At 31.8% G+C, this 23,349-nt stretch overlaps 1 protein-coding gene across 2 annotated transcripts in view; it reads right to left on the minus strand.

Moving 5' to 3' along the window:
- The window catches only part of CDC73 (cell division cycle 73), a 125,848-nt gene that overhangs the window by 14,713 nt on the left and 87,786 nt on the right, over positions 1-23,349 (minus strand). For both annotated transcript variants that reach the window (XM_079107077.1, XM_079107078.1), the window contains exons 11-13: positions 17,942-17,999; positions 11,025-11,060; positions 10,530-10,617 (exon numbers count right to left, since the gene is read on the minus strand). In XM_079107077.1, coding sequence (XP_078963203.1) covers positions 10,530-10,617; positions 11,025-11,060; positions 17,942-17,999 — 182 coding nt within the window. The remainder of the gene's footprint in view (positions 1-10,529; positions 10,618-11,024; positions 11,061-17,941; positions 18,000-23,349) is intronic.

The raw sequence follows: 23,349 nt of genomic DNA on the forward strand, positions 1-23,349 counted from the left end.
TGGATCTTTCCTTATAAACCAAACAGAACTCAAATACATATAGGGCACAATTTTTGTGTGTGTAAAAACACTTCATATTTACTTAATGAGCATTTAGCATTTTCCACACTGATCCTTGGTTTCGCAAATGCCATTATAAGACAACTTTGTGATAAAGGGAAGCTTTATTAAAATTCAAAAGATCACCTAAGAGAACGATGACTGCTGGGGTTGGTTAGACACTCTTCTTCACTGTGCAACTTAGCCTATCCTGGTACTTCACAAATACCCTTTTCACATTTTATGCTTCTGCAAAATTAGGAAATTACCATCGAACTTCAGAATTGCTTTGAAGATTTTAGAGTAGAAAAATCAGTGCATACCAAAAGTCCACTTACTACCACTAATATTATCTTACTATCTGTCCATTGTACCCCCAATAGATATTTTCAAAAATAATCTAACATTCTAGAAAGCTGCTGCCAGCTCCAAAATTGGCTAGTTTAAGAGCATTTTAAAACTCTTATTTTCTAAAATTGGTTTAATTTATTACTCAAAATGTAGTCTCTCCAATTCAATGGGGATAATACAATATCACTACAACAAATATCATTTTGCTTCTAAATTTTAGGAGAGATGAAAGGGTAAGAGGGCAAAGAGGATGCATGAGATACTGCTTTTGATAGTCCCTTGAAAACTTTCAATACCACGTACTAGATTCATCATATTAATTTTGTAGTCATGAAAAATGTCAGTACATGTTGATAATAGTTATAGTAATTTTGTGTCTAAACTGACTGTTCGCACATCCATTTCGTATCTGATGAAAAAGTTAACATGTCCATATCATTTCAAAATTTCCCCCAGATAAGCATTTGCTCAGTATAGATTTTAGTTATTTTATTTATTAATCAAGCTCACCAAGAAAACATCAAATACAATACCAATGCCTGGAATAATGAAACATTATTTCATAAACTAATATTTCATGCATTGTTGGAAACTGAATTCTAACAAACACAACAAACAACTTTAAGTGAACAATGTGTAATACTTTGTCATATAAATTATAAAATATAAAAAGTTGCCCTTTTACACTTCTGTTCCAGATACATAGAACAAAGTGATCTTCTAAGAGAAAGATGCTTTTCCTTTAACTTTTCTCAATCATGTCTATGCCTAGATGAGATTAAAACTGTTTAAATTTCTAAATATAGTAATACTGTAAATTTCTCGTCTATGGCTTCTGAAATATGGTGTGAAACTACAAAATCACTTACGAGTATAAAATCACTTATAAATTTTGATAATGAATGAATTAAAAATATACAAATGAATGATCTATTATAATAGCCAACTAATAAAAAAGTCTATTAAACACATTAATCAACTTCTGATGCCTAAGAAATAAGAATACAGCATCTGGAAGTTTACATATTGGTTGCTCTAAGTTTTATGAAAGCTCAGTTTCTTATAGTTTTAAAATTAATCAGAGCACTTGAATTTTTTTATATGCTCTGGTATTTTAATTTCTGATTTAATCAAGGTATTTTCTTAGAGTAGCCTTCTAATGTTAGCAGTAGAAAACAAGTTTATTTCAAAATGCTTTTCAGTCTTATTTTTAGTATGAGGTGAATTCTTCTGGAATTTGATTCAGTACTACGAAAAGTCTTTTGTAAACCAAGCAATCTATCTGCATTAAAATAATAAATTCACTTTTTCTCAGAAGATAACCTAAGTATAGGCTTTATGACCTCTTCTAAACCTATTATATGATTAGTATACCATAAGTGATCAATATGAATTCCACTTACCCTACTGTAATTCATGAAATCTAAGATACCAATGATACCAATGACTATGAGTTTATTTTGCACCTCTACGGGGGGGGGGGGGGGGGGGACCTGCCAGTTTATTTATGATAATACTTCAATGTTATGCTACATAAATCAGTGCCATTATCCCTCTAAGAATCAGATGAATCTCTGAATTTGAACTGCACTCCTTGATATTTTGATAGGAAATTCTTTCACTTGTTTCTCAGGATCAACCTTTCTTAGGTTCCATAAAGCATCTGGTGGTTATTTTATAAGAAAATAGAGGAGACTGGGGTCATTCCTCCAACAAAGAACAATTCCCAAATTTCAACTTTATGCCCCATGTCTTCATTTCAGTGTAATTCTGCACATACAATATTTTTATTGGCACAAAATTTACATACAATGAAATACACAAATTAGTTTCAACAAATATATATCCATTCCAATCTAGATAAAGAATTATTCATCGATTCATTAAGTATTCTTAGGCACCTGTCAGTCAATCATCACACTTCCTTAAACAAGCAAAGACAGTCTGCTTTCCACCACCATACACTAGGTTTTGCCAGTCCTGGGAATTCATATATACAGATCATACAGAATGTAATCCTTTGTACCTGGCTTCTTTCAATTTAATGTTTATAACAGTCATTCCTCCTATAGAGCTTATCATTCTTTTACTGCTGAGAATTCTATTGTATGAATTATACCATGATTTGTTTATTCATTCTTCTGTGGGTGGACAATACTCAAGTGTCTTGGTCCATTTGGAATGCTACAACCAAAATTCCATAGACTGAATGGTTGATCAACTACAGAAATTTATTTCTCATAGATCTAGAGGCTTGGAAGTTCAAGATCAAGATCCTGGCACAATTGTAGTTTAGTAAGGACCTGCTTAACAATTCAGTCAGTCTTTTTTTTTCTCTGCATCTTCATCTCAAAAGGGACAATGGAGCTCTCTGAGTACTATTTTCTAAGTATACTAATCCTGTTAATAAGGGTACAGTTTGCATGATCTAATAACCTTCCAAAATCCCTGCCTCATAATCCCACCAAACTGGTAATCAGGTTTTAACATACAAAATTAGGAGGAAAGGGAATACATAAACATTCAGTCTACACCACGCTGGTTCCAAAATGTGAGTTACTGCAAATAAAGCTAATATAAACATTCTTATATAAATGCTTGTGTAAATATATGCTTTCATTTTTCTTACTCCTTCCAGTGAAAATACTGGATGGGTCATATTTAACTTTAAAAGGCACCGCCAGAAAGTTTTCCAAAGTAGTTGTACATTTTATATTTCCACAAAAAATGTATGAACTCTAATTTTTCAGCCTAAAGTTTAGACTTTCTGATGGGTGGCCATTTGTATACCTTCCTTTGTTTCTGCATATTTTAAATGGGACTCTTTTTTAAATTGATCTGTAGGAGTTGCTTACACATTCTAGATATAAATCTTTTGCCAGAAATATGTAATTAGAGTATTTTCAAAACCATGAAAACTGTGTCAGTACTGCCACCTAGCCCAAGCAACTCTTAAGATGCCATCGACTATAAGATATAATTTAGTTTCAGAGAAATTAAATCATGAAAAATAAATGTACATTTTAGCATAAGTACATAATGTTCTATCTAAATAATTAAGTCAAGGTATAATCAAAGTGCTATCTGTGACAACATTATTAGTTTAGCTACATTAGATCACTGTCAATTATCAATATATTTGGTTCTATTACAACTCCATTCTCTGAAACATCGGTGATTGACAGCAATGATCAGATGAAAGAAAACTGAAGGTGTTATAGAGAATAGGGCACAAAGTAAACCTATCAAGTTCTAATCAAACTTCAGTCTTAAAATAGCACAATAGTATTTTATTTCTATGCCTCTCCTTGTACAGTAAGTTATGCTCTATCAATAAAAAATATTATAGTTATCAAATTATAAGATGGCAACCAATATTTAAACAAGAATGAAATAATTTTGGTTTCCTAGACTACCAAACATTAAATATATATCTTTAGAGGTATATTTAAGCATTTATTTGATCTTAAATTTAAGCCATATTTACTTTGCTATGAATTTATCTTTTTTATTCCAAACATTCAATTTTCTACAATTTAAAAAGTCTTTGTTTTTTCATATAGTAATTTACATAATTTGCCATCTCCCTACCAGACTTCAGGTTTCTTGAAGGCAGAGCCAGTAACTCAGAGATGACATTCATACCAACTTCCATACTGCTCAATAATTAATATAAGATCAAATAATGGATAAACTGAAAAAAACAGTATGAAAAAATTATTTAAATGAAACTTTGTGACTTAATCTTTCTAAGTGTTCAGCTGGGCACAGAGGCCTACAATCCCTGTGGCTGGGGAGCCTGAGTCAGGGAAACAGCAAGTTTTGAGACCAATCTCAGGAACTTAAAAAAAAAAAACTTGTCTCAAAATTAAAAATAAACAGGGCCGGGGACTGTGAAGAGGGCTTAGTGGTAAAGCACCTCTGAGTTCAAATCCCAGTACAAACAAAACAAAACAAACAAATGGGGAAAGGAAAAAAAAAAAAAAACCTCACCTTCTATGAATTGACTTCCTTTCAGGAATTATAACAACTGTATTTCTATGTACATGTTGAAAAAGGTTTAAGGAACAGCAAGTTAACACAAGTTAACATTAACAAATTATGACCTTTAAAAACTGTCTATAATTCTGTTTCTGATGTGTTAACATGACAGACTTACCAAGTTATTGGAACATTTCCAAAGGGGGAAAAAAGAAAATTTATGAATTAAGTATAAAAAAATTTTAAAGGCATCTCTGAGTTAGCTACAAGAAATAAAGAATGTATGAACAAAAAACGAGCGAAGAAAGGAACTCGAAGAGAGAATGACACTAATCCACTAACCACAGAAGTCACTTAGAAACCAATTAAATCTCATCTTTTTTTTTTCACATTTCACTAATCTCCTAGAATAGGAAACTGAGCTCCAAACCTGCTCAATGTAGGGGAATCTAATCAGAGTTCCTTTCCTCATAAAGAGGAACTCAATGCAACAGTAAACTAGAAATAAAATACTACCCATTCTCGCTCTTCTTCCACTCCAAGTCTTAAGCCATATCTGGCATTTGCAAAGAAAATGTTTCAAAACTGTATATACAGTAAGAACAACATCTGGACGTTAAAAATCTCAAACTGAAAATTTAATTTAAATTGATGCTAGATTGGTAATGCTCCCAGGTGCTTATTCAGCAAATCTTCTCTGTAATACTCTCACATTTGCTTGAAACTCGAGGAATTTGCACAGGAAAAAATTCCAAGGAATATCTAAAGAGGTAAGAGCCAAATCTTTCAGAAATGTTGAAAAGCAACAGTTCATAGATTCATTCTAACAAACCCCAAGTGGGATGTATAAAAAAGAAGTGCATATCTAAGTACAGGAGACAAATTTAACAAAATGTTTAAAGAAGCCACACAGAGTAGATTTCCTTCAGAGGACGAATTATCTCACTAACTTATCATCACCAACAAAGGGAGTTAGGAGATAGGGTGATAGTATATTCAATGTTCTGAGAAAAAAAAAATAAATCCTATATTATTTTCCAAAGTGGCTTTACCATTTTGTACTGTCTGTGGTTGTCGGGAACAAGAACTACTTTCATTCAAATATAAGCTACAGTGATTGTTCTGTCTGCTTTCTTTTCCAATGGCTATTGCCCAGATCTCAAAAGTTTCCTCATGGGCATGTGCAGAACAGTATTTGGTGAATGCAAGGGAAACCCTCTTCATATTTTTGGAGCATTCTCTGTGTGCAATATCTCCTATTTGGAACCCTGCCCTGGGAAACTACTAACATGGCCAGAATCATGTGTTTTATCTAATCAGTTTTTCATGTCTGTAGAAGTAAAATGCATCTTTTAATATTTCCATAAGATGACCTTTACTATTTAGGATGTTAAAGGTTAAGCTTTTATTTTTTGTTTCATTTATTTATTGATGGGTTAGAAAATTGAAGAATCCTCAATTTTACATAAAACCAAATAGAATCTATGCCAAGTTGAACTATGGGTTACAGCCAGCACTATAATTGTGTGGAGGAGGTTTCAATTATGCATTAATTACATAGCAAAGCCTCCAGCTGACTCAAACGGTAGGGAAGATGTCAGTTGCAATGAGGTGTTAAACAATGAAGGGAGTGATTTAAACTTGGAAGAAAAATTAGGCATGATCTATCCTAAAAATGTGGTCTGTTTAATTGTCTGGCTTCTCTGTAGTAAGGTAACAAAGAAAAAGACACTAAAGTTTTCTTTATAATTTCTCTGTACTAGAAATATTAGATTTGTAATACATTAAGATGAACACTGAAAAGGTGGAGAATGAAGAACTTAGGACAGAATTTGTAACATTTTTCAAACAGCCAAATATATTCATAAAAAAATAAGAAGAGTTGTCAATTATTAAAAACTGTGAAAATTGGATAATGCCAAATTTTCACATCATAAAAATTAGTTCAAAGGACCTTTAAATATCACCTGATAAAAAAAAAATAATAATAATTAAGGTGTAAAACACTCAATATAAGCCAGGTACAGTGCTGTAATCCCAGCAGTTTGGGAGATTGAGGAAGGAGGATCACAAGTACAAAGCTAGCCTCAGCATCTTAGCAAGGTCCTATGCAAGTCAGTGAAACCCTGTTTCTAAATAAAAAATATAAAAAGGGCTGAGGATGTAGCTCTGTGGTGAAGTGTCCCTGGTTTCAATCCCAGGACCAAATAAACAAAACAAACAAACGAAACACTCAATATTAAATGTAATGAAGCTTCATGGGAACCTAAGTCAAGTTCCAGGTGTAGCTTTGACTATGCAAAAAAAGAATGTAATAATATAGACACATTAAATACTGGCAATTTAAAAAAAAATTCACACACAAATGCTAACTTTCAGATACATAAGTCCCCCATTCTCTAGTTTTCTCACTGTGTTCCCTACTCCCTTTCTCTTTCCTCAAACATTGACTTAATATCCATTTCTAGGCAACACTGTTTAAAACAATGTGAATAGAATAACAAGCTCTTTTCTATGAAGAACTCAAAATTTAGTTTGAAAAACTCAAAATACATCAGTAAGACACGGAAATTGTCACCAAAAGGAAAACAGATACATATCTTATTTCACAGATTATAAATGACGAAAAATTACTTTTGCTATATTAGAAGGTGGAAAGGAGACATGAATGCTCACACAAACACTAAACATTTTTTAAAGCAGTTAATGCAATCCATTTTGCATGTGTTTCCATTATATTATCAAATTTATTTCAAGAGTTAGAACAAAATCATACTTCTTTTTCACCCAGTTGTAGATTATTTGAGTAATCTCAATAGATGGTCCATTCAAAAGATCCACAACTACTAAAACTTTATTATTCTAAAAACCTAATACATTTCATTACTTCATTCCATATTGTTAATGAAAAAAAGTTTATTAAAAATTATCATTCAAAAGTATCTTTAAAAAAGCTAGACAGTGAGTGAGTTAGGGATACGGTTCAAGAGAAGACTGCTTACCTGGTTTGTGTGAAATAGCCTGGGTTCAATCCCCAGCCTTGAAATCATTAACAAGAACAAATTTAAAACTTAAATAAAATCATGTATAGACAGATATACTTGTATGTGCCAAGCTACCTATATTTTATAAAGAACATTATCTAAATTGAAGGCACTTTTGAAAACTGAATTCTAATAGTAATTTATTTGGTTTCTTTTAATCAGTCCTAAGTTATTTCAGAGACAGATGATAGTTTCTTCTTGGAGAGGAAGTTGCTTTTATTTTCCTCCTTAAATAGTTATCATTATTACTCTACTGAGAAAGAAGTCAGAGAATCTATATTCTTTTGGGTATTATTTATGTTGTTGAATAAGGATTTTCCATACAAAACTGTCAACGTAAGACATTTCAGATTACAAAATATTTTCATTATTATAACATGGAAGTTAGGGCTTAAAGTTTGTAGAAAAGTTTTTGTCTTGTTTTTGATGTTTATCACGTAACTATAAGGACCAAAATAAATTCAATTTCTTAATGTAAATGTTTATTAGGAGCCTCCACCGTCCAAAGGGCAAGACTGTTAAAATGGTGTTCAGGTGACCTAGTTTTATTTCTACTTTGCAAGTAACTGACAGAATTAAATGAAGGCCAAATAGCCTTTAAGGTTCTTTCACCTCTCAGTATTTTAAACCAGGAATAAAAGTGTGTCAAATTAGATGTATTCTGCATCCTTTTTAGATCCCAAATTGTGGAAAATAATAAATTTCAACTATCTAATCAAGAAAAAGCACTATCATGTGTGTTGTCACTAATACAAATTGTGAGATGTGCTACATAAAACTTCTAAAGGTTGCTAACTGTTGAGGTCTGATTTGATTCTAAACTTATCTTCAAGATGTGATTCATAGTTGTAAAATATCAAAGTGCATTATATTTTTCACTATACCTTGAAAAATATGGCATTGAAACTGGTGTTTATACCAAGTGCTAGAACAAATTCTATTTTATCAGTTGAAATGAATGACTCATAACCCATAGCACCACAATCATGTGAGCACCTAGAAGGTTAGGTCTGTGGTGTATTTGTCTACATAATAATTCACTCTAGTTATACTGCTCTACAGACGTTTGTTCCCAATATATGCAGCAATCCCCCAAGCAAGTTATCACTAGATTACATCTGAACCTCTTAGCTGAGGTATCAGCAAAACTGATATTAATCGTTTCTAATGCTGAGTGTACCCCAAACCCAAAGAAAAACATATTTATAGCTAAATGGTAAATATTTTATGAAATACTTTGCACTTTTAATTCTTACATACAACTCAAACAATGAAGAAGCATGAATTAAATTTGTTGTTGCTGTAACAAATTAATGTACATTTAGCAGGCTAATAACAGTATCTAAAATAGATTAAATATATCTTATAGGGCTGGGGAGACAGCTCAGTTGGTAGAGTGCTTGCCTTACAAGCACAGGGCCCTGGGTTCGATTCCCCAGCACCAAAAAAAAAGAAAAAATATATATCTTATAAACTTCCAGTTCCAATTATGATGGTATAAAACCCACCACTTTATCAACACCCAGAAATGCTAGATGAAATATAACAAATATATGAAATGCAAAATAGCTGAGCTAGAAAGAAAATCATCATCTCTAAGAAGAAACACTGAAACCCATCCAGTGTACTGGTGTTGCAGACAAACTATATGTGTTTTGGTTTTACCACACTTACAGGGACAGAGAAACTGGAACCTACGAAAAGTCACATTATCAATTGGGGGGCACGGGACAGTTTTCAATCAAATGTCAAAGAAGCATATCTATCTTGATCTGACTCTTTTATAGGGGAAGAAAAAGAACTCCTAGATGATTTGTGGGCCAACCGCATGTCACTCAGAATTGATCTGAATTTGAATTTATACTGACCCGGTAAATCAGAAATTCTCAAGTTGAGAATTTAACAAAAAAAAAAAAAAAAAAAAAAAAAAAAAAAAAACTAAATCTTTGGGTATTTCTTGAAGCATCTAGCAAAAAGAATCACAAAATCCCTGGAAGAGCATACTTTCAACCAGGAATTTCCTCAAATACAGTCATGTTAAGATTAGTGAGTAACAGCTCAAATTCATAACAAATATCAAAATTAAATGATTTGGGTACATAACACAATTGGATAATTTGACAACTTTCATTTCATTAAATACCGTAAGAAAGTACCAAACACCATGAAAATGTTATAGCAGAATATAGTTAACCCCCCTTTCCAACTAGTGATAAACTCTCTTATCCCCCTAAAATATTATTATATATTTTGAGCTCTTCTATCTTTTTTCTCCCTATGACAAAAAGTACTCTGACAGAAGAATTCTTGAGCTCTCTTTCTGTTTTCCAGTAGCCATGAGCCTAGCAGCTTTCCTCTTTCATGTCCTTCTGCCATAGTGTTCTGCCTGACCCTGGGCCTAGAGCAATGTGGCCAAACATGGACTGAGACCACTGAAACTATATAAGCCAAAATAAACTTTTCTTCCTGTCAGAGCAATAAAAAGCTGACTGACACAGTTTTATTAGGACAAACTGAGTACAATTATGACTATGGTCATTTTTAAAAGGAAATAGGGAAAAGACATTAAAATTTCCAAGTTAATAAGCATTTGTAAATTTTAACATAGGGTGTATGTTTGTTTCATTTTCACTTCTTTCATCTTTATTATTATGTTTCCTTTTTCATTTTCACTCAACTTTTACTGCTATCTAGGTTAAACAACTATGCTCCCCCACTTGCCTGCCTCCTTCAACTATATAATTAATATACTGAAAGAACCTTCATCTGCTTTGGAAACATTTTAAGATCTTCAGGGAAAAATCAAAACAACATAATTTGGGATGGGAGTGAAGTTTGAACAAGGTCCCAGGTTCAATCCCCAGAACTGCGCCAAAAACAAAACAAAACAACCTAATTCATTTTAAGAATTAATACAATAGTATCCTTTTCATTAGGACTTCAGCCAGCATTTCTTTAACTTTCTCTAAAGGATGCAGATACAAAAATTATACTTGAAAAAAAATACTTTAGCTATCAGGTAAAATTCTGTTTTTGTTTTCTCCAAATAATAATGAATCAGTAACTATCACATCTCAATATCCTATGAAAACATTTTCTTTAAAAATTACTTACTTCAGATCTTGTAGAAGGTCTTTTGCATTAAGCATGGTTATTAAAGAGGTGGTAGCTGCAGGAATTATAATGATGGGTGTTCGAGATCCTGGAAGGACACAATTTTAAAGGTAATAAATACATTATTGTTGTTGTTTATTAAAAGGAATTATACTTACTTTACTAAAAATTAAAAGTCAATTAATGTACAATTTTAATTCTTTTGAGCTAAAAAAAATATATTAAGCCTAGGGATGTGGTTCATTGGTATAGCACCTTCCCTTAGTACCAAAATATACGTATGTGTATATACAAACATATACATATTTCAAGTCAACAAGAATAAAAATGTTTAATCACACCACTATAGTTTAAGCACTGACTAATAAGAAATGATACCAACCACACATAATTTGATATAGCTGCACAAGTATTATTAGTCCTGGATTTGCAACCTAGTTTCAAACACATTTATTTTTTAAAGTAAATTTAAAATCATATTATATATAATCTCACCTTTCTTCTGATTTGGGGGAGGTCTTGCTTGAGAAACTATAAGAAGAGGGGAAAAAAATCACAATTGAGTTTTATAAAAACTATATTCTTATTTTCAAATTCAAAGAAGGTCTAAATATTATTTGTAGTAAATATTATTTATATTCACATATAAAATAAAAAACTATAAAACATCTCCTTAAATAGTGTTATTTCCCTGCTTCATAAAAATATTGACATGCCTTAACATTACTCAACAATGTGCAGTCACAAGAAAAGTAATGTAATATGTTCATGGATGTTCAAGTTGGTAAGCAAAGAAATAATTTGATAATTATTAGCCATGTTATAAGTGTAAAGATATTACTACATGTAACACTGTGGAAAAGGGTCTGTCTGAGTACCAAAGTAATACGCGTAAGTAATTTGAATGAAAGAGAAAGGAATTGTTGAGAGTTAAGATCTAAAATATTTCTTATATTTTTTTTCTTTTTAAAATCGTTTTTTGATTTTTATTGAGAGGAAAAGAGCTTTAAAAACAAGCATATTTGAAGGTCTATATTATCTAGAAATTACCTGTTAGTAATTATGATTATGTTATAAAAACAAATATATACATATCCTTTTGCTATTCATATGTTAACAGACTTTAAAATATATAGAAGTATTTAAGACATAACAACTTAATACAAGGTGAATATTTGTGACTAAAAGTGCTGCATGCATTATTACCCTATGTACATGTATGACTACACAAATGGTGTAAATCTACATTGTGTACAACCATAGAAATGAAAAGTTGTACCCAATTTATGTACAATGAATCAAAATGCAGTCTGTAAAAAAAAAAAATTTTTTTTTAAAGTGCTGCATGTTCAATTTTCAGTATTTATCCATAATAAATTTTATCAGTTGTTTTCTATGTGCCACATACTAGACCAGGTTTTTTTTTTTTTTTTTCCAAAATCACAAAAACAATAATTTAGAAGGTTTACTATTCTAATTCATTCTGTATGACTCTATAATGGGGAACACAAGACAATAAGCACCTGTAAAGACCACAGAACTATTAGCACAAAATGCTTTGTATATAATGTATGCAAATTTTTAAAAAAAATCATTTAGGGGCTGGGGATATAGCTCAGTTGGTAGAGTGCTTGCCTTATAAGCACAAGGCCCTGGGTTCAAATCCTCAGCACCAAAAAAAAAAAAAAAAAAAAAAAAAAAATCATTTAGGTTAGTGAGATCTCAGATGGACTCAGAATGTGACAATAGTTTCTACATGTATTGCAATTGTATAAAGCAAGCTCACTCAGAGTAGGTAAGTAAAATTAGAAATAAGCAAAGTATATAAAACGAGGTAAAAAGAACTATACCTAAGAACTATAATCTAGCTGATGAAGTTGTTACGGTAATATGGTTTATCAATTCTGAAACTACTGTTTCTAGACACTGGAATTAAGTGATGGGTGGAGGCAGGGAAAAAAATCTAATTCGATGTCAGTTCTTACAGATTCTACCTTTAAAGGGAATCATACAAAATAAACATTTTAGCTAATTGTTCATACTCTTCTGTATGGAGATTTCATTGTAATATTACAAAATTCAGTAGAATGGTCTTTCCACCCACAAATAGAAGCTCAGACACATATTTATCATCATCACATCTTTCTTCCCACTGAGTAAAAAACAGTAAAACTGTCTTAAATTATTTTCAGAATGAGAGTTTACAAATAAATTGATTAGTTAGTATCATCTGGTATATAATATAATCTCAGTTTATATCTGCTGGGGGATAAAGGAATGCCAAGATAAACAGATGAATGGGTAAACAGGAGAAAGATACTAAGGTGTGTAACTTAAGGGAATGACAAGGAGTGGCATGGAAGGCAAGGTAGGGGGGAAAGGAGGAGCAAAGAACAAAAGCCAATGTCATTTCAGCCACAGATTTCTTTCTTTCTTTTTTTTTTTTTTTTTTAAACTTTCCTTTTTTTCTTCTGGGAGGGGTGAATGAATTCAAAAATTTAGGAAAATATGTACTAAAATAAAGGATGAGAAGACTAAACATAAGAAAAAGGTAAAATATAAAACAATCACACACTAAAAATAAAGTTTAAAGATTATGTAAAAACAGTCACAAAAGACTATTTATTAACAGGTTCCCTAGTAATTAATGACCAAACCAGGGACATTGTGATACTTATGCTGATAAGTTTGATTTCAAAGATGCGGGGGTGTGGAATAACAAAGTAGTTTTGCATGGCAGAATGATTAGGCCTGTATTCAGATGATATACATTGGTATCCCTTCCCACTGCCTAGGCAAATTAACCTGGTAAGTTGATTAACTATGCTCAGTCTCAGTGTCCTCAACTGTAAAAACAGAGTACAAGTTCTACATCCTGATGAGAATTTTAAAAAATAATAACATGATAAGTCCTTAGTTCTTCACAGTATATATTCACCATTTAGTGAACTGAGCAGCTAAAGCTGGTGATAACTGCTGCTGCTTCTACTCCAGTACTTAAGCAAATGCAATAACTGCCAATATCCCAGTCAAGAAAAATCGTAAGAAAAATTACCACTGTCACTTTGTTTGATTTCAAACTATTACATTCTTCACTTAAAGTTTTATTCAGAGTCTAAGTAAAAGGCATTCTACTAAGTTATTAAATGGCAAATAAAAGAGAAATAAGGCTTGTCCTCAAAGAGCTTTTCAGGAGAATAGGGAAGCCAGATCACAAATACACAAATTCAAACACAAAAGGAACATGAAGGAACAAAACACATGTACTGGCAGAAAAGTGTCCTAGAATGCTTAGAAAAGGCCTCTTAAAAGAAAGCAACTAAATTTCAAATGAAATTTGAAGGATGAAAATGAGCCAACTTGCAAAGAACTGTCCATAAGAATGTCTGCAAAATGTCAAAGGCAGGAAAAAGCTACTGGGCTTAAGGAAATGAAACAAGGAAAATGTGTAGACCACAAAGAAAGAACAGCAAAAGATGAAGCTCAATACCTACTGAGGAACCAATTCATGTAGAAACTTTTGGGTAATATTTAATTTGTATTTATCTTATTTTTCATTTTTTGAAATGGGGTCTCACTATGCTGTCCAGACTGGTCTCAAACTCTTGGCTCAAGTCATCCTCTCACCTCCCATAAGTCACAGGGACTAGAGGTATGTGCCACCAGTGCCTGGATAACTTTGTATTTAAGTGCCTTTGTAAACTCCTATTACTTTTAAGACAGAAAATTATGTGATTTGACTTTCATGTCACACCTTCTGCAAAGGAAAAATAATAGATCCAGGCAACGGATCAAAGGGGCACAAGTACGAAAGAAAGCTCAGTTAGGACTATTGCAATAATCTACAATTTGGGTATTTCTCAAATTACATGTGATTTAAGGACAAATTTTCATTTTAAAATGTCAATCAACCTAAGTTTGAGTGAAAAACAAAAAGTGCAGCAACAATGAATTACTAAGAAGATGAACATGCGCTCAGATGCTATGACAGTATTCTACCCTTAATTTCTATATGCATCCTATTGAGGCCCAGAAATAAAAAGGTTACAAATTAACACTAGACAATTTAAGATACACTGCTCCAGAGAAATGAGGATCTTGAGTTGCAGTAGTAAGGGTAAAGAAAAACAGATGAAGTAGAGATCCGTAGAAATTTGTAGATAAATATGACAAGAATACACTATCAGATTAGGAAAGGGGTAAGGAAAAGTGAACAATAAATAACAACACCCAAGTTTTGTCTTAAGAAACAAGAGTTGATAGTGCTGACACTTATTTAAAATAAGAATAAGCAGGAAAGTGTAGAATAAGATCTTGGGGGGAAAAAAATCAAGGAAAATCTATTAACAGTTTTAAGGGGCCTAGAGATGTGGCTCAGAGCGCTTGCCTGGCATGTGTAAAACCCTGGGGGTTTGATCGTCAGCCTGGCCTATAAATAAAAACATACATAAATAAATAAATAAAATAAAAGATCCACTGACAACTAAAAAAATAAAAAAAAAATTTAAATAGTTTTAAGATGCCTATGGTATATCCAAACATAGAACAGAGAGTTACTATAAGTTACCGGAGGTAAAAAGAGATGTCTAGTTGAAGATACAAATTTGGAAATCATCAGCACATACATTTAAAACTACAGAATGAGTGTAGAAGTACTCCAACCAGCACCTGGGCTATAACTGGGTGAATGAATCGAAATTATATAAAATATACAGGCAATCTACTCACCTCAGAACATCTAAGAATTAGAAATAAAGAAAGTTAGAAATATGGATTGTATGCTTTGCCTGGAATACTAGTAAGGTGAATAGAATTAAGTACATATTTGACAGAAAAATAAATTAAAAATCTGAAATGTTCAAAAATGGAACTCCATGCTTGAGGTGCTTCATTTAACCAAATAATTGGTGGCTCAGTCCCACATTGTGAAAAGATTCAAACTCTACCTAATGAAAATAATGTAATTCTATAATCCCTCATCTACTGCTGCAAATTACACTGCCAGATATGTTTTGGGTGTTCATTTTTTTTTTTTTTTCAACAGACAAGTGAACATATCAAACATTAAACAATATCCCTTCAAAACTGAGCAGCACTCCATAAGCAAATGAACTTAACATTTCTTCAACAAAACAAAAAAACTCACAAAAATAATCAGGACAAATAAAGATTTCACCTTGCTAACATCCATTCAAATAACTTCTTATAGATAGACTAATGCTAAAGATTAATTTCTTTTAGAATGGTAGATAAGAATTGTACACAGATAGATGACATCAAGAGTAAATGAAAGGAAGAAGAGGGTTCACATGGATAGGCACAGGAATACCTGAAATATTATGAGACAGTTCAGATTAAGTTCCATCGATTAAATTTCCACTGCACTTTGGTAGACCAAGTGAAAAAGCATGATGAATATTAAGAGTTGAAAAGACTTAGAACCTCTTATTTTACATGATTTTCCTCAAGATCATTTGAAAACCCAGTTCCATGAACTTCATTTTATCACACACATTTGAACAGAATGTCTTCCCCTACTCCTCTCTTACGTATGCTGACTTTGAGAAAATGTGAAGTGGAGACAATTTTATTTATTTACTTTGATGGTGCTAGGGATTGAAGACAGAGACACTCCATCACTGAGCCATATCTGCAGTCCCTTTTAAAATTCTGTTTTGAGACAGGGTCTTAGTAAGTTTTTGAGGCTGGCCTGACTTTCAATTCTTCTTCAGTGTCCCCAAGTAGATGGGTTGGAGACAATTTTAAATTACATAACACCATCTGGATAAGAATCCTCAGGTAGTGATTCTCTACCTTTTACAGAATTCCTGAATTTCTCATGTGATCTTCCCTAGAATGACAAACCACGACGCCCTATCCCACCCTTCTACAGAAAAACAATTCTGTGTCTATGACTCAATTGCTTCCACAATGTTTTTATACTTAATAGGTAGTGTTCCACTCATTCATCTCTTTTCCTTCACTTTTTCTTCCTTCCTGAAAAGAGTTCCTTTAGGCCTTTCCTACCTAGTTTCTGGCAAAGAGCTTAATACATGGAAGGCATTTTAATATCATCTATTGAATTTAACTGCTCTTCCTTACACTCACACAATGGTTTTTGGTGTGGCCATCTCTACTTAAAAATAGTACTGTCACCTGAAATAAATTACATCCAACTATATCTATAACAAGGCTGATAGACCACTCCTCTCCTCAAAATAAAAGGTATGAGAGACTCAAGCAACCCACTATCATAATATGTGTATGTTTGAGTGAAAGAGACAGACACACAGATAGATATGGAGAGACCACAGAGTCTAGTCATCTAAAAAGAGTATGAAAGACACAGTGAAAATGCCTGCAAAATAATTTCAATATGTCTCATGTAATCTTAATACCATAGTTCTGAAGCATATGCAGAAATATTTATGTCTAAAATATACATAATTTTAGAATATGCTCATGTGGAAAAGTACAATGGATACAAAGATACCAAGTCTGCACTGCTAGAACTGCCGAATTTATGAGAAATATCACCTAGTAAAATTCTTGCCTATGTCTTCCCAATACTTTCCATTTTCTTTATTGTCACTTTCGACATACTGAGTGAGGTTAAAGAGGAAGGAGGTATAGGCTATCACTAAAGTTATGCTAAATATAAAAAATATTTTTCAAAAACCAAAACACTTATAATGATACAATATTGGTACCTACATGCATCTATAAAGACTATTTTTTTAGATATTATGAAAAGGAGAAATGATAACTTCAATGCTATCTTTATTTAACATTTTTTAAATGCTTACAGAACTTTTTGTGCTCAATAACAGATATCTGAAATTCTAAACATCAAAGCTGCACGAGTCTATTGAAATTATGATGCTGTGCTTCTATAGGGGAAAAAAAAACCCATCACATTTGCACATACTACCATGAACTTAGGAAAGAGAACTGGTGCGACAAGGAATATACATCGACATTTAAAACATTTTTAAATGATTTTAAACTCTTCAACTATACCTATTTATTCAGATAAATATTCTTATGGTGTAACTTTAAAAGTATGATGCTATAAAACCTATTTTATTGTTACATACTATTTTATCAATAATCTTTAAATCAAATTGGGTAAAGTATCACTCCAGTAAAGAGTATTATAAAATCCAGTTGAGCTGGGAAATAAACAATTTAGCACACTTTTTATTTTAGTTTCTTTATGTTTCTATGCTAAGAATAGAAAGATTTATTAAAGATGCTGATCAAAGTTAGCAAGCATCATATGTATATTATTATAGTTTTGAGATCTGCTTTAGTAATACTGATATGCAACTTGAAGAAAAAAGATCTTCCAATGTATCCTTGGTAAAAGTTCAGTTTCTGGAAAATAACAAAAACCAGTTTCATATTTTTACCTGGTCTTGGTACTGGCTGTGCTGCAGGAGTCTGAGTCTTACGGGCAGACGCACCTTCCTTTAAAAGAATAAAAATTTACATATGATATCAAAGTTCCTTTATATAATAAACACTTTATTATAAAGAAATCATGTCTCTCTTTTTCAATCACTCCACCAAGTCCTAAGATTTTGAAAAATTAAAAAGAAAACAGGGGGACAGGCTGGAGTTGTAGCTCACTGGTAGAGCTCTTGCCTAGCATGTGCAAGGCACTGGGTTTGAACCCCAGGCACCACATAAATAAATAAATAAATAAATAAATAAATAAATAAATAAATAAATAAATAAACAAATAAATAAATGTATTGTGTTCTTTTACAACTAAAAATATTTTAAAATGAAAGAAAGAAAGAAACTACCTTTTATGTTATTAGTCATGAGGTATAGCAACAGAGATCCTTGGTGGATAACAGAATTTAAATAACATAAAAGTTACCGCTGATTTTCTTAACTGCTGATAATTTTAATATTCCCAGAAATGCCATCACCTGTTTTAAAATAAAACCAATCTTTTTTTCCTCTAAAAGTCTCAAAATGAACAAATGATACATCATCTCATGTTTAAAAGACATAAACAGTGCTACTCTCTAGTGCATTAAAAAATGCAAACACTTCAAATAATCATATGCCTTTAAAATATTCAGGGAAAAAAATCACATTGATAAAGATGAGATTTGTTTTAGTTGAATTATGAATGAACGAGTACATCTTAAAAACTAAATAACAAATCTCAACTAATTAGCATGTAATGTGCACAAGGATATATGCTAAGTGTTAAAGTGTTATCAATTATATACTTAGGAATAGACACTTAAGATACTTTAAAAGATGTCTTTACTGCAATAGTTTTAATCATATTCACACTAATTTTTCATAACATTTTTCTTTACAGAAAGTGCAAATATAAATTTCATAACAATTATTAATTCATCAAGATTTTATTCTAGTTGTAGTCAACAGAAGGAAATTTGACAAGTATCAGGACAATTACATGAACCACAATAAAAATCAGTCTTGGTATCATAAGCAATACTTACAAAGAAATATTTTAAAATAATGTTTAATCCTACTACATTTTCTTTGAAATTTGAGATTTTAATTGGTAAAATCATTTAGAATAGCAGGCTGTCCCACAGCATTCTTAAAACTCAAATAATTAACTATAAAAATTAGTACCAGAAAATATTTTCATGTTCAACACAGCAGTATTTCTAGCATTCAGTTAGAATGTCATAGAAACCATTCTTTATTGGAAAAAACAACAGTACCAACAGCAATTAGCAAAATTTCCTTGAAGAGGAAAAAAAATCCTTTTCCGATATTCTCACTATTATGCATTTAGTTATAGATTGTTGTAGTTACTATTTAGTCACTGGAGTGCAGGCCTCATGGATGTATGTAATTTTTGAACTCATCAAAGCTCACTTGTGATCATCTTTCTCTATGCAAATTACATTCAAGTAAAACTTTAAATGTAAAACAAAGGAAGTCACTATTAAGGTGAAAAACATAGTATTTAACATCAGCATTAGGTGGGAAATTTTCTAATTATATTTGTTTCCAAGTTCATGTTGGGGGATCTGTTTTTATTCTTTCCAATCCCAATGCCCAGAGCCCAGTAGGAACTCAACAAATGTTGGCTGAAATTAAGTAAATCTAGTATGTAAAACATCAGAAGCCAAACCCTAATGTTATTCATTAAAATAGGAATTAAAGAATTATTAGCTTCATAAATTATCCCCAACTTCCTGTGCATAAACATTAATGAGATTATTGTATAACAAAATAACAAGAATATACATTAACCATATTATTTGCCAATTTTAATAATGTAGTAATAATACTTATCAATTTTAATTTAATAATATCAATTTTCATGGGGGTTTGATCTAAGTATAAACAGAAAGAGGAAAATTTAAAGAAATGAGAGAAGAACAATAAGCACATACTTGAGGTATCTTTTGTTAACATTTGACTATAATGCTGAATGGATCCAAATCAAAGTCCTTCTTTTGGAACAGAATGGACTCAGTTTAAAACTGTCATAATATAGCACTATGGGCACATAAACAGAACTACCCAAACCAAAAAGAATCTGTCTACTGACATTAACCTATGTCAAAAAGTGTGGCTTTGACAACATGGGTTAGGTAAAAGGCAAGAGCATATATAACATGAAAATAATTATTTTCTATTATAAATTATTACCCATAGGAATTTTTATCTACTTTTGAATACAAACTTGATGCCTTTAAATACCAATAATGGCTATTATCTGTGTACCTACTAAGCAATCTGTGCTTGATGTCTAATCACTCCTCGTTGGCAATAATACCAGTTTCCTGGTTATGGGGGAAGGCATATGACCCAGGCTAGGTCAATTAAGTCATTCCCTGATATTACCTTTTATAAACTACAGCTAGCTGGTTAAATCTCTAACCACAAGACTAAGGTAGGAGGTAAGCCTAGAGATAATGACATACTGTGGCTCATGGAGAAAACCCATTGTCAAAAGGAGAAAATAAAAAATAAAATGCAAAAAAAGAGACGGAACACAATCCTCTTCATAACACCTAATATCTAGTTCTAGAGGCCTGCAAGGTCTACTTTATCCCTTACTACTCTTCATTACATTAGCCATTAAAATCCCCATTATCTAAATTCTACCTACCCTATATACACTGTTAAGCTTCAATTAATTGAGTAGAATTTCTGTCTGTCGCAAAAGAGAATTTTATCTAACGCCATCTTCTTTGGTTAACAGAAAGTGAGTTGTCAAAATCACTAATGTATAATCTTGCTTCATTTTCAAGTTAATACATACACACTCACAACGTATACAAAGTCTTATAGCTATGACACAACAGATTAACTTCTTGAAAGAAAACTGAGAAGATCCTTACTAGTCATGCCATTAGTTTACAGTCATTTCTAAGACTCCCTAACCACTATTAGGTTAAAAGTACAGTATACTCTCATCTCCATTATTTTGAAATAAAATTGTATAAGGGACCTCAGAAACCATATAATCTAATCCCACTACTCTCTACTCTAAAGATGAAGAGACAAAGGTGAAGCAGTTTTCAAAGGCTACATAACAATATACCTGGCATATATTAAGAAAGGATTATACTTGGATAATAATAAGAAACAGACTGGAGTTCTATATTTTTACAGATACTTATGTTGAAGAAAAAAATAGTATACCATCAGGAAAAGAAAAATATCAGCACAAAAACAACCAAACGAGCTGACAAATTGTGCTAACTGAAGAGGAAAACCTGCTTTCTCTAGAAAACTCAGATGCAATTACAAGTACACCAAGACTTGAGGCATTCTGGAAAGGAAATAATTGAATTAAAATGAAAGAGAAAATAGTGATAGAATCACATTTGCAAATAACGCATAACTACAAAACAAGGTACACTATTTACAAGTAATTCTTGTTGTTCTTACTGTAAAGAAAAAGAAGTAATCTAAGATCTTCAGTTACTGGGAGACAGCACCAGTAATTGATGCTTTTTAGGAAAAAATGTTAATATACAATACTGTAAGAAAAAATATTTCGAAGCAAGTGCCAGTATGAAAAATACATTAATTAATTTTGAAAAGTTCCATTTACATAAAACAATGACATACTGAAAACTCTTAATGAAGAAAACACAGAACACATATGCAGACTCTAGAATTTATACTTCCTTTCCGACTATTACATTGAGAGAAGAAGTCAAAAAAAGAAGAAAAGCCACAAGTTTTAAAAATTAAATATAAAATATACTTTTGCATGGCTTTTACCTTTATTTAAAAAAGTAAGTTATTCCTATAAAGTTTGGATTTGATAATTAAAATTCCCAAATAGGATATTTAAACAAACATTTGAATATCTAAGTACCTTTAAATGAGTCTTTTTGGGAAAAACTATTACAGAAAAGAGAAACAGCAGCACTGGGGACAAATTACAATAAGGCTAAAACACACAAAAGATTTCAGATACAAAACACTTTAACACAAATAGTGGTGTGTTTTAAGACTTGTCATAACCCAGAGGCATTAAGTACCCAATATTTGCTAACAGAAAATAGTTAACATACATCATAAAAAGTACAGTGTTGACCTACCTTTTAACATGCACATGAAGAGCTCTGGAATGTGAAAATAAATGAAAACCTCCTCTTTCATGTCAAATCTTCAGTAGCTCTATCCATAAAAGTAACTACTTAAATGTTTGGTCATATTCTCACTCACTACACAAACTCAAAACAAAATGATGAAGATGTGGTATCTATAAGTGAAAAATATTAAGCTAAAGAAACCAGCAAGTTCTTACAAATCACACGGCAAGTAAGTAGCAAAACAAACTTGAGCCTTTTTAATGCCAAAGTCTATGCTCTATTACCTCATCTGTGAAGACTCATTTTTTTTCCTCAGAAGCAACACTGTCTTTATTCAGTGTGATTGTTTTTTTTTTTTATTGTAAACAAATGGGATACATGTTGTTTCTCTGTTTGTACATGGCGTAAAGGCATACCATTTGTGTAATCATAAATTTACGTAGGGTAATGTTGTTTGATTCTCTTTGACAATTGGCATTTTCTCTCCTTCCATAATCAAATGTTCCTCCTTTTGGTTTTTTTGTTGTTCCTGTTTGTTTGTATACCTCTACCAAATCTCTCATGTTTTACTGTTTTGTGCTGCCATAACAAAATATCATAGAATGGGTAATTTATAAATGAAACAAGTTTATTTCTCATAGTTCTGAAGGCTTAGGTGGCCAGATTAAGGTTCTTGCAGGTTTGGTACATTTTAAGGACTGCTCTATGATGGTACCTACTATTATATCCTCCAGAAGGGGCAAACAGGGTGTTCTCATATAGGAAAAGGAAGATGCACAAAACAAACAAAAACAAAAAACCTTGAGCTACTTCCCTCCAGACCTTTTTTATAAGGCACTAATCATTTCATGAACCTGATGAACCTCAAGCCTTAATGACTTAATCATCTCCCCAAAGGCATATATATAACTTAATACCACCACAATGGGGATTAGGTTCCAACAGATGAATTTTAGGGAATATCCAGACCATAATAACTCATTATGCTGTGTAATCCTTTATTTATTTGTGTTTCCCACAATCAGATTGTAATTACTTGAGGTTAGGGACTCTTATTTCTCCAATGTCTGGTGTAGAACAAGGGATGTGGGAGATGCTTAACATATATATGTATTTATTTGCCTTAGAATCACTGATTCACCACCATTACTTAAAATAAATTACTTTCATACACTAAACAAAGACAGAAATAACCATCAATCAGGATTTTCAAGATAATTAAACATTCATTCATTCTTCAAGAATATATCAATATC

Source organism: Sciurus vulgaris (assembly GCF_902686455.1).
Source record: "Sciurus vulgaris genome assembly, chromosome: 12".
NCBI lineage: Eukaryota > Metazoa > Chordata > Mammalia > Rodentia > Sciuridae > Sciurus > Sciurus vulgaris.